We start from the raw sequence: 12679 nt of genomic DNA, 5'->3' as shown, positions 1-12679 counted from the left end.
TGCAGGGCGGGGAGTCCACCCTCGCGTGCAGGGGCCGGCCGACCGCCGCGTCCTGGTGCTGGCTGTTGCTGACTCTTCCCGAGGTGTTCGGATCGGGGGCAATCCCGTGCGACGTGGCCGATTTCACCGCAGGAGAAGCACGGCCCCCGCCGCCTGACGCCGCGGCCGCCGGGCGGCGCCACCTGCATCCGACGTGTGCCGGCCAACATGGCCGCCGCCTCAGATTCTTCACGGAGCACTGCACGAGCCCGGTCTGCGAGCTCGCCGAGAGACAGCGAGTCGACCCTGGCTCCAGCTTTCAGGACCTGTTTCACGGCGATCGGGAGGCCAGCCACAAAGGCGCAGGACAAGCCTTCCTCGCTCATTCCCCCAAAAAGGGCCGCGAGCTGCTGAAGTTCAGCCACGTAAACGTCCACTGATTCTCCGCCACGGAGCCTCCTGTCCATGAATCGCTCGTAGGCCGTAAATTTGTCAAGCGCGAAAGCCCTTTTAAGAGCGTTTTTGATCTTTTGTGGGTCCTTCCTGTCTTCCTCTGGCAGTTGGCGATACACAGACAGCGCGCCTCCCTTCAGTCTCAGCGGAATGACGACCTCTTGTCTCGTCTCCGTTTCTCCTGCGCGCTGGGAGAGCGTGCACACCATCTCGATCTTCTCTATCCACTCGAGAACGCACGCTCCGTCTGACCCATCGAACTCTGGGATTAATTTAACGTCAAAACTGGCCATATTGCCGAAATAGCTTGTAACTGATTGTATATATATCAATGCTCGACCATAACTGCGGCACATCCACTCCCGGCCGTCCCACGACTCCGACTGCCGGCCAGGCCCCGCCCACTTCCACACCTGGCGGGCGGCGGCTGCGCTACGGGTAGGAGCCGACGCGCGAGACGGATCACGGCCCGCTAACCCGTAAATAACACTATACGGGCCAAAGCCCGCTGAACCATGGCTCACACATCACACACACATCACACAGCTCTTCCCCCTGCTCTCGGTTCTCGTGGCGCTTCCTCTCCTGCTGGCGGTGGGTCTCTCGGGTCTCTCTACGACGCTCACGGCGACGCTCAGCGTTCCGCAACGCTTCGGTCTCGCGCCGCGTCTGCGCTAGCCGTTTACGGCGACGGCGCTGGGCAACGGCCCGCACGGCGAGGCATCTCCAAACGTTCTCACGCACACAAAGTAAACACACTTTAACTACAAAACACTACATAATTAATAACACTTATGGCGGTAAAAAACAGCGGAATCTTTCTCGGGTAACACACCGTTTCACCGATAGCTATCATATAAAGCAGCACAGAAGGACGCGAATTGTAAACAAAAATTTCACAAGCGGCAAATAAAGCTGAAAAGATTTGCCCATTGTTGCTATTCATTCTTTATTATTCCTTAAGCATCCTCGGAATTAGGCGAGTTGTGTTCTTTAACACACTGGTTCCTCTGAATCAGGTGATTTATTGGTGAGTTACTGACAATGATGTTTCATGATCTCCCAGGCAGGAAAACCGCATAAGTTACCGCAAAACGCGGTATGCGGCATTCGAATAACCGTAAAAAATAATGCAGAAAATGCTTCTAAAATGCTTATAGGTCAATAATAGGTCAATGATATAATAGGCTACTTATATCATAAAATACTAATAGGTCAAAGGTCAGGTCACCAGAGGTCATCAGAAGATCAAATTTTGCCATTTCTTAACAAATTTTGACAAACCGGAGCAGAACTCGGGAGCCAATAAAGCTTGCAACGCCGCAGGAAAACTCATTCGATAGCTCTTTTCGAGTAGGTAGTAAAGTAATATTGGCTCTTTTAACACGCGCAGTGGAAGGGTTGCGAGTACTACGCCCAGTGGAAGGGGGGGGCGGATGTCGCCCCCCCCTAAGATCTCAGCTCCCACTGGAGCTAGAAAAACGAAATTTGGAGGGTAGGTGTGGGCCATGGGGAACTCTGTTGTGTGTGAATTTCATGACCCTAGGTCAATATCTTCAAGGTCAAAAGAGGTCAAATGTGGTCAAATCTGCCATATTTGCGACTTTTTTGCGTTTACACGCCGATAACTCAAAAAGTTACCGGCCGATTTTCTTTTTTCTTTCGCTATACAAAAGACCAAACATTTTTGAGTATGTATGGTGAATTTCTAGTTAATCCAACAATAAATATGGCAGTTAGAAGCCTGGTAAGGGTAAGATGTCGCCGGCTGAAGCGGGATCGGCTGACGCGGGAAACGCGGCATTCACAATTTTGTGTTTACACACTCATAACTCAAGTTGTTACCGGCCGATTTTCAAAATTCTTTGACCATATGATTGCCTGTACATTTCTCAGTCTTCTCACCAAATTTGACGCGAATCTAATGTAATCAGCGGTAAGGAGCGCGATGTAAAGACGGAACCGTCCCGCCCCGGCACAGTCTACAATTCAGGCGGCGCGTAACGGCTAGCGCCGGCCGCCGCGCCGCCGCGCCGCCGCCGCGGCAGGATGTTTGAATTTACACCGCTATTACTAGAAAAGCTGTGAACCGATTTTCTTATTTCTGGCACGGTAAGATCCGCAATTCAATTCTGGACAGGTAGCCAAAATTTCACATTAATATTATGTTTGCGGCGCGAGTTATTGGCGAAAAACAGGAGGGGTGGGCGAAATCCGCCCCCCCCCCCTTCCACTGCGCGTGTTAAAGGGACCCTCCCACCTTCAAAAAAGTTAATGAATTGGCACGAAAGTGATGTCGCTCGGTTCAGAAAGAGCGAAAACGAATATCTACCAAATTTCATCGAAAAATATTCACCGGTTTTCAAGATATTAGACTTTTACTTTTGTTTACTTTTTGGGATCTCCGCTGTTCCTAGCGACTTTATTTGAAAGTGCGGCATTTGTTGCGCGCGAAGCAGCATATACCACCGCGTGCTACCAAACGTTTTAGTAAAAGATTTAAAAATCGTTAGATCTCCGCTGACGTCACAAATTCTAAGGGGGCATACCAATGCACTAGCCCCTTAGAATCCGAAAACTGCAAGTTTGAAATTCCATATCTCCGAATTAAAGCATTTGTCGATGTTGTGAGTGCCCAAACCGTTATTTGCAGGCCATGGCCACCAATTTGGCTATCTCAACTCAAAACTAATGTTAACCCTCGCGGGCCCGGGGGGGGGCGTTTTTCGCCCCCCCTGGCGAATATTTGCGATAACTCACGAACGCTTAGGGATAGGAAGGCGAAACTTTCAGTACCTTTTCTCCCATCAATTTGACATCTTCTGAAGTAAAAAATTTGGACCTGGCCCCCTTGATGACGTCACAAGATCCATTTTTCTAGACCCCTGCACGGCAAACTTCGGCGTCACAGACGCAAACTTCAAATAGCTGCTAAAAATAGAGTTTTAGAGATAAAGACAAATTGCGAGCACGGCTGTGTAGCGTTTGACCTAGAGAAAAATAGAAAAATAGTTTCGGTGACCTGAGGTCAGAGGTCAGGTCAACGACCCCGAAATGTGGTTTTAGTTTTTCGCAAATAACTTCGACAAAAATGGTCCTAGAGCTACAGCAGTGGTACCATCGCATTCGCCTTGTCAAGCCGCGTCGAATGGTATATATTTTGTTCGGAAAAGGTCAAGTTTCATGTTGACCTCATGTGACCTCGAATGACCTCTGGTTGACCTTGACACATGAAAGGTCGTTTATGATGGATTTGTACCCGCTGATCACGAATCTGGCATCTATTTTCCTCTAAGCCTTCATTTAGAGCTTCCGGATGGCAAAATTGTCTTATTTATTATTACTAACTTGAATCAGTGAAATAGCCTCTAGCAGGGATACTCTTCTGTGACCTTGACCTTTGAGCAGCCTTGTATCGTAAGATGAACCACAAATAGGGAACTGATAAGCCTCAAAACATTTCAAAACATCTTGGAAGTTAGCACGCAAGATGTGCAAAAAAGTGCCAAGTTTGAGGTCAACTTTGAGCGTGACCTTGACCTTGACCTTTGATTTGGAGCACATTTTCAGAATCCTCAGATTCTCTTCTTTCGTTTGACACCCAATTTTGCCGGTTTGATGCAGCCTGCCGTCCTCTAGAATGCTTACTTTGAGATCACTACACATGTGCCGGTTTTGGCCTTTGACCTTGACCTCTGACCTTGAAAATTGACCTGAGGTCAAAAATTTTGGGTGCATTAGAATCGTCTCGTAAGGACCTTTCGTTTGGTATCGCTTTTGTTTCCGTAGCTCCCTTATTTACGGAGTTAGACAGGGGGGGCGAAAAACGCCCCCCCCGGGCTGCGGTGGTTGGGATTACCCCCCGGGCCCGGCCGGGTTAAGTGGGAGTGTCCCTTTAACCCACGAGCCGCTACAGGGGGGGGGGGGGGGAATAAAGTTGCCTCGTATGTTTTGTGTGATATCCTCTATATTCAAAGGATGTCATTTGGTCCGTTATATTCAGTCTAATATATCGGATATATCGTAAGAAAATTCACATAAAATTGGACTTTTGACGTCACTGTTACGTCATTTCAAATGGTATCCACACCAAATTTGGACACAACCTCGGCTAGCTATTCAGGAATATATGTGCAAACTTCTGAGCATATCGACAAGGCTTTGCTTCTCTATCTCTTCGCGTTACGATGATATTGCCGCAGAAACAGGGCAACTATATGCTTCCTCCCCCCTCCCCCCATTGCCCGGCGGGTGGGCGGTGGCGCAGAGGCCCATCAGCCGCCGGGTTAACCCTTTTTCTGGAATGTGTCCTCAGCTCTGAACTAAATGAAGTCTCCAGAGGGCAAAAATGATAAAATAGCTACCTTTATGAAAAATGTGTACTTTCATAACTTTTCTCTGAAACTCTGAAAGTTTCAAAGCGATCGTTCAGACCGCTGTCGATGCAGCACTCCTTACATAAGCACAGTTAGTGTTTAACAACATATTCAAGATCAATAAAAAGCCATTACAGGACCATTAAAAACCATTAGAACACCACTAGACCATCACAATTTTGAAACCATCATAAATGAAAAGATGCCATCAGAACACCAACAGAAACCATAAGAATACCTGTTTGGAGCCCAAAATCAAAACTATTGAAAACCATTAGGAAACCATTAGACCACCAAGTATACCATTTGAAACCATTAGCGACCATCAGAAACCATAACAATACCATTAGAGACCATTAGACCATTAGACCATCAGATCAAATTCCATTAGAAACCATCAAACACCATTGGAGACCATTAGAAACCATTAGGACACCATTAGAGACCATAAGAGTACCATCAAATTCCATTAGAAACCATCAAGCACCATTGGAGACCATTAGAAACCATTAGAGACCATTAGAGCGCCATCAATTTCCATTAGAAAACCATCAGAAACCATTAGACCATTAGACCATCAGATCAAATTCCATTAGAAACCATCAAACACCATTGGAGACCATTAGAAACCATTAGGACACCATTAGAGACCATTAGAGCACCATCAATTTCCATTAGAAAACCATCAGAAACCATTAGAATACCATTAGAGACCATCAAAAACCATTAGAGACCATTCAAGACCATTAGAAACCATTAGAAAATCCTAATGGTTTCTAATGTTTTTTTCTCTAGGGACCCTAATCCCCCCAACTTGCCCCGCGTTCGATGTCTCTCGGACGACGAAGATTCTATGCCATCCGGCCAATCACCTTCCACAGCCGCAGCCGAGCCCCCGCTGACCTTGAACGGGATTGGCCGAACGACGTAGAATCTTCGCCGTCCGAGAGACATCGAACGCGGGGTTGAACTCGTGAATCAAACAAACAAGGACGACCAGAATATTATGAAGTATATTTAATCATAACTATGTCATTTTTCCTATATTAAGCTAAAAGCATCAATTTTTTCAACACAATGATATTTTTCCACATAACTTCAATATGTTTTCCAATAAAATTTCAAAAGCGTGCTGATATTGGAATATCTTGCACAGAGTAAAAGCCTAACCATTGCCTAACTTTAAATATACGTCATCAAAATATGATTTTTATGTTTCATTTTCAGTCATGGTTTTAGTCAAATTTAGCAAACCTTATTTAACGCGGGATCTAGGCATAAGCGCCGCCATGGATTAGGTATTCCTGGATGGGACACTCCGCCGATTTTCCGACCACCCGGCGGCGGCGGCGGATTTCCCGACGGCGAGGGCGCTGGTGCCATTTTAGCATTGCGGGCTATGGGCGGAGCGTGTCTTTTTGTATACTTTTGTCGTTTATTACTTACCTGTAACCGATTTTGATGAAATTTTTTGTGAACCTGGTAGAACAGGAATTGAGGAATGTCATGGAAATATTCTTTTCCCAGTTTTGATCTAAGAAGTTGCTTAAATTCTGCTGACAAGTGAGAGCTCGTGATTACAGCCGAAGAGCCAATGTTAGAATAAAGTGAAGTTTTATGCGATAACATGAAAATAAGTTGATATTTGTATTAAATCATCAATAGGAACTTGTTTGACTGCCGAGGAACGATGATATTTGATGATAAATTGCATCGGCAAGTGAAGAATACTGGCTCAGTTTATGGGCATCAGGTAATGATTCCGTATGTGATAGTGACTAAATGGAGCCATAATAATGATAAGAAAGAACTTAAGATATGTGTGAAGTCTCTAAAATCGTGTCTTATGAGCTAAAGTTTGCTAATTTCGCCCTCCATTACCGCGTTTTTAGCACGCAAGCCGGTGCGGCGGCCGCCGGCGCACTCGCCGCCGATGTTTCGGAGCTCCGCCACCAGGGCGGCCGCTTGGTCGCCGGCGCTAGTGTTGGGGAATAGGGAGTGTCCTATCCAGGAATACTTCATCCATGGCGCCGCGGTGGCCCCGGTACCGGACGCCGGTGAAAACAGGGCGCCGGAGGGCATATTAGTCACGTGACATTTGGAGCTTCTCCCCCTCCATGGGCCTTCTATATGCCGAATGTCACGTGTAAAATTCACGAACCTTGATCAAATCGCCCCAGGCGCCCTGTTTTCACCGTCGTCCCCGGTACCTTACCTTTTCCCATGCCAATGCCTTATAATTTCAATTCAATTGAATTGTCGGGTTATGTGTGTTCTCAGCTGTCATTTTGTTCATCAGCATGCTACCTATCAGTTATACCTGATGAGGAAATTCATTGCATTGAGGATGTATTTCTTTATTCTTTGCCTCATAGTTGCATTGGTAAATTGTACCAAACACATAAATTCAACCATTTTATCTAACATTTCCTGCAAGTTGTCTAGTAACTGCAACATCTTGCCTCTAGGCTCTAAACACTGGAAAGTTGATGCTAAAACCAAGAGCTAAAACACCTTTCAGACTGTAAGCTGATCCATGCCATTTTGCCGCTGATAATTTTCTTTCAAATTGTGTGCAAAATATTGTGATAGATTAAGGTACGTACTACGTGCCTACTACAATGCACAAGGTGTTAATGAATTAAAGAAAGGTGCGCCGGTAAAACGTGTTTTGGGGTGACACAATTCTGATTTCTGAGTCCTGTGTCATTCCAGATGCTTTGATTGTAACCATAAGATCATAAACTTATTATGCTGCTGTCTCAGCTCACCACTAAAGGCCTTGCTTTGTGTGCAAGCATTTCATTATCAAGATTACTTTCTAGGATATCACCATGTGTAGGTAGGATTGGTGTGAATGCCTGGTTGGGTGTTGCAATTCAATTGGGTGTTACTGTTATGTGGTAGTGGTTAAATATGATATGCATTTGGGTGAACAAATCCTTATTTTGTATAGATTCACACAAGTTTCTTTATTTTATGTTTTTGTTTTGTTTGTTTTTGAGTAGGTACCTACTGACTTTTTGTGTACCTATGTTTTAAATCACATTTCTGCAATTACAGCAATGACCACCATGGTATCAGAAATGAAGAAATTCAAGAAAGCTGTGCATAAAATTGGCACACACAATGGCACATTTCATTGTGATGAAGTACTGGCAGTCTCTATGCTGAAAATGCTACCAGAATGTCAAGATGCTGAAATCATCAGGTACCTACCTATACCTTACGCGGATATGCAGTATGCAAGGTTGATGTTATTTTGCTATGCACAATAACAGTCCTGTGTTTATATTTTTCATGGTTTGTGATCATGAATCAAGAATGCTTTAGAGTTTAGCTCTTTTGAGTTGTCACAACTGGGCAGTGGCTACTCCAATGAGTGTTCACTGCAATCTGCATGTTCTTACTGTTTCAGATCTCGTGATGAGGATATGCTGAAGGAATGTGACATTGTCGTGGACGTTGGCGCCGTCTACGATCCCGACAACCACAGATACGACCACCACCAAAAGTCAGTAGCGTTCGTCGCCCCGTGTTTTATTTTACATGGCGCATTGTCCTCTCATTGTTTAGCCACTGCTGTTTTTGAGGCCTTGTAACTGAGCTCTCGTCTTGCTCAAATGACGTGAATTGGATCTAGCTTACTTTGATGTTACGGTGTTTAATTAATTTTTTTCGTCGTCTGTTCTAGCTTATTGACTAATGACTATCGATATGATAGACCAATGACTTCCGGCGCTCGATACATGATACTCATGAATTGCATGGTCCGCAGTTGGTGGCAGCAGTTGAGACTTATTAAAGCAGTTTAGTGACTTACCATTTTCGGCTTTGATATATTATATTCATTGCAAGTAGACCTTAAGTTCCGACTGATTTTTTTCTTCAATCTATCTTTATCAAACTATCATTCGCACCAGTTAGCCTATATAGGTTTTTCCTTCTCAAAGTAGCCGCACAAACGTAATGGGACCATTGCACCAAAATATTATCGACGGTCGTCCTTCAGTCAGAGTACCGGCCGGGTCCAGCCGATGGATGGCTGATCCAGCTGTATTTGTATTTGTATTTACATTTAAGAGCGATCCACATACAAAGTGCGTGGTGATTACTGCTCAGAATCCGTATCCGCGGTTGCTAATCTAATCATTCAAAACATTTGCACATTCACTCACGTCAAAACACGGACAAAACACTCTCAGGACAGCCTCATCGCTCTTACCCACCCCCACCCTATTGGTCAGCGACGATGTGCTGAATGCTGATTCATCGTCCACGATTGCGGCTTTAACAGCGCGGGCGGGAGGCAGCTGCGACAGGTGAGGTTTGTAGCCGTCCGTCCCGTACCTGTGCCTGTTGCACCGCGCACTGACTGGCGGTGGGGCTGCGCCCAGGTCGTTCACAGAGACGATGCAGTCGGTGTCGGGCGGCCGGAAGCCGTGGACCACGCGGCTCAGCTCGGCCGGACTCGTGTACCACCATTTCGGCCGCGACGTGCTGGCCGCGCGGCTGGGCGACGCGCCGGCCGACACCCACGAGGTGCTCTACGACCGGCTCTACCAGACGTTCGTCGAGGAGATCGACGCCGTCGACAACGGCATCAACCAGTACGACGGCACGCCGCGGTGAGTCGGGCCCGCGCGCCGGCCGCGAGCTCAGAGTTCCGGCAAAAAACGTATCACCGTGGCTGATTGCCGTGTCTGTTAAGCTGATCAGTACCATAACCGCCACGCTTGTCCAATGCTGCCGGTGACTCCCCCTCCTCTCCCCTACCGCGCCCAGGTACCAGGTGACGTCGACGATCGGGGCGCGCGTGTCGCGGCTGAACCCGGCCTGGAACGACCCGGAGCCCGACGAGCGGGGCCGCTTCGAGCGGGCCATGGCGCTGGTGACGGCCGAGTTCGGCGAGGCGCTGCGCCGTCTGCACACCGTCTGGCTGCCGGCCCGCCAGCTGGTGGAGGCGGCGCTGCGCGACCGGCACCGGGTGAGCGCCACTGCGGGCCGCCGGGGGTGGGCGGGCCCGCCGGACGGCGGCGCCGAGCCGCCGGGCGGCGTGCTGCGCTCTGTGGCGGGGACTCGGCTCCGCGCCGGTACTGTTGTGCCGTTTGTGGTTAGTACGGCCGTATCTCGAGCCACCAGTTTATCTCTCAGCTCATCCTGATCGCACGCTGTCCCGAGCCCACTTACCTCGAGTGATCGGCCCCTCCCCCGCTCCCCCCCCCCCCCCCGCCGCCGTCTGACGGCCGGCCGGTCCACCCCGCCAGGTGCACCCGAGCGGTCTGATCGCCGAGCTGCCGGCCGGCGGGGCGCCCTGGAAGGACCACCTGTTCACGCTGGAGCAGCAGCTAGAGCCGCCGGCGCAGGTCATGTTCATGCTCTACACCGACCAGAACGGCAACTGGCGCGTGCAGACCGTGCCGCCCTTCGTCGGATCGTTCGACATGAGGTAATGAAGGCATGCATTGTTCACTTTTCATAACAAACAAATGGATAGTAGCATATGTTGAGAGCGTGATGCGGCTTCGTAGTTTTCACGGGTGGAGAATTGTGCTGGACTGGGGGTGCTCGAGCTCTCCCAATTCCACGCCGGCTTGACTTTGGATCCGCAGCAGGAGGAGCGGGTCAAGGTCACCGCTGGGGCGGCGGTGGATTGGCTGTGCCCGAGCACCCCCGGCTGAGTACAATTCTCCACATATGGTAGTTTTTGCTTCATGTTCTAACAAGTCGACAGAATGTAAATTCGTATTCGGAACGGTTAATTTCGGTATGACGTATAAAATAAGAATTTAATGATTTGATAATTGAGAGCTGATGTATTGGATGTCTAGTCTACGTGTCAATTTTGCGTCTGTTGGGTTATGGTATTGTTGTGATTATCTCAGTGTATTTTTTTATCAATACTTTTATTGACAGGGTACCCTTGAAGAAAAGCTGGCGTGGATTGCGAGATGACGAGCTTTCGAAGGAGTCTGGCATCTCCGGCTGCGTCTTCGTGCACGCCTCTGGCTTCATAGGCGGCGCGAAAAGCAGGGAAAGTGTTTTGGAGATGGCGCTGCAATCGCTCAGAGAGGCTGACAAGCTGTGATGCTACCTGCAAGCAACGTGATCTCGCATGCTCCGGGCCGAATATACGTCTTTTGTTTTTATTTAGTTGTCTCTTGATCCATATTGCCCTTGAAAAAATATAGCCATGGTTTTAGGGCCTTGGCCATGGTTGAGGCAATCACAAAACGTCACGCTGCACGTAAAATCGATACGAAGCCGTGGGGCACAGCTTGGGCACAGCTGACGGCGGCAGCAATGGGAGTCAAAAGTGAAATTTGGGTAAGTGTGGCTACTGGCTGGAAGCAAAGACTGTTACGGAAGTAAATGCAAATGGTTCAGGTGTGAATATCGGCAACATAATATAACAGAAGTGCAAGAGTGAATGCAAAGCTCAAAGTCAAATGTAAAATTTGTTGAATGCTTGAACACATGCGCGCGACATTTCCCGCGCATATGAGACAGACAAATACATACCTATACGCACGGTACATAGAATACTAGGTAACACCGGTTTGTCCGCTCAACACAGGGGCAATGGTCACCACTTTCTTCAGCTGACGTCTGTGACCTTGAGCTGACCTAGGATGATAAACAGCTGACAATTTAGGCCATTTGGAGCTCACTTGACAGCTGAAGAGCGTGATTTAAAATATAAATATTTGTCAGGCACTTACAAAAGATATTATTCACCAGTCATTTTTTAAGCACATTCTGTCATAAATTAGCTGACTCCCTCTGGTCTTCCACACGGCAGAAAATGCAAGTGCAAATTCTGCCGTCTTGAAGTGAGCCAAACGCTTATGATACACATGATCGTTTCTCTCAGAGCACAACGGAAACTGCGAGAAAACAAGAGAGAGTCGGACTCTACAAATGAATGAATTTGGAAGAAAAATAGCTGTATTTTTTCCTATGGAAATGTTGACTTTGAAAACATTGGCCATCAACTTTAAAATTGCCCCCGAATATGAAAATGTGTGAATTGACAAAGCAGGCAATCTTGCTGTTTTTGCCCAAGTTTGTTCATGATTGAGAGAGATTCGATGCGAAAATGCACTGATATATATTTTTGAAAGCGAGGTCTCGATCAGTGTGTTAATTTTGATTTTTAATTTAACGCTAGTCCCACTTTTCCCTCCAAGAAAATATATTTGTCAATTTTTCAATAATCATATTATGCGTCATTGCTTTAAAAATAAAGAGAGTCGGACCGTAATTCTTTCAAAATGACCGATAATGCTCAATATCTACCGGAATATATCAACAGATTGGCCAGACTCATTGGCTAAATATGTTTAAATTGCATTTTTCTTACTTTCTGCAGATTTTCCTGCAAAATTTTTACTGTAGTTTAAGCTGCGTTTCCTGCAGATTGTGTTCACAGACCAATGGGAGACAAGTATTTCTTCATCAACAGGTTTATTCGCCATCAATTGGTCTAGCGGGTGTTTTTCGCATGCGCAGCTTATGTCACAGCAGCGTAAGAACACGTTCGCTTTAAATCATTATGGATATTTCTTTTCGGAATATCAAAGGTCAATGTTGATGTGTTTCATAAGATTTGTGGTGGCGGGATTATCGTCATTAACTAATTACTTGATATATTTTAATGGGGAGTGGTGTAATGCCCGCACGACTGTTGACTTTCATTGTAATTGCTTGAGCTTGTTCCTGGGCTGCCTCAGATAGCAGGATGGTGTGTCAAGTATCATGGCCTGACAGGAACGTGGGTACCCAGACCCCTAGCTCAATATTAATCTCAGATGAAGCCCGTATATATGTCTTAGAGATTGTTAAAGTTTTAACCTCACCTACATATAACC

The 12679-nt window shown here is 47.0% G+C and overlaps 1 protein-coding gene across 15 annotated transcripts; it reads left to right on the top strand.

Moving 5' to 3' along the window:
• Nucleotides 1–6087: 6087 nt before the first annotated feature.
• On the top strand, nt 6088–10965 carry LOC122390587 (MYG1 exonuclease-like). 15 transcript variants are annotated; one of them, XM_043383692.1, is made up of 8 exons: nt 6109–6184; nt 6392–6561; nt 7872–8019; nt 8227–8322; nt 9206–9436; nt 9594–9795; nt 10076–10257; nt 10725–10965. In XM_043383692.1, the coding sequence occupies exons 3-8, from the start codon at nt 7874–7876 to the stop codon at nt 10894–10896; spliced, it is 1029 nt and encodes a 342-aa protein (XP_043239627.1). In that variant the 5' UTR covers nt 6109–6184; nt 6392–6561; nt 7872–7873; the 3' UTR covers nt 10897–10965. The 15 variants fall into 15 exon arrangements, with proteins under 15 accessions (XP_043239618.1, XP_043239617.1, XP_043239619.1 ...); XM_043383683.1 differs by lacking the exons at nt 6109–6184; nt 6392–6561 and adding an exon at nt 6088–6106; XM_043383682.1 differs by lacking the exon at nt 6392–6561 and having other exon boundaries at nt 6106–6180.
• The last annotated feature ends 1714 nt before the right edge of the window (nt 10966–12679 follow it).

The sequence above is a fragment of the Amphibalanus amphitrite genome, unplaced genomic scaffold, assembly GCF_019059575.1.
Source record: "Amphibalanus amphitrite isolate SeventyFive unplaced genomic scaffold, NRLGWU_Aamphi_draft 000402F_arrow, whole genome shotgun sequence".
Taxonomy (NCBI): Eukaryota; Metazoa; Arthropoda; class Thecostraca; order Balanomorpha; family Balanidae; genus Amphibalanus; species Amphibalanus amphitrite.
Note: the sequence above shows the minus strand (reverse complement) of the source record. Positions and strands in the feature narration are given on the sequence as shown.

Bases quoted from the DNA above. Each gene is read 5' to 3' on its own strand.
- LOC122390587 (XM_043383681.1), top strand. From the start codon at position 7,560: ATGCTGCTGTCTCAGCTCACCACTAAAGGCCTTGCTTTGTGTGCAAGC. The intron at 7,651-7,871 runs GTAGGATTGGTG...CTGCAATTACAG, and splicing joins TAGGATATCACCATGTGTAG to CAATGACCACCATGGTATCA. The intron at 8,323-9,205 runs GTCAGTAGCGTT...GGCTGCGCCCAG, and splicing joins AGATACGACCACCACCAAAA to GTCGTTCACAGAGACGATGC.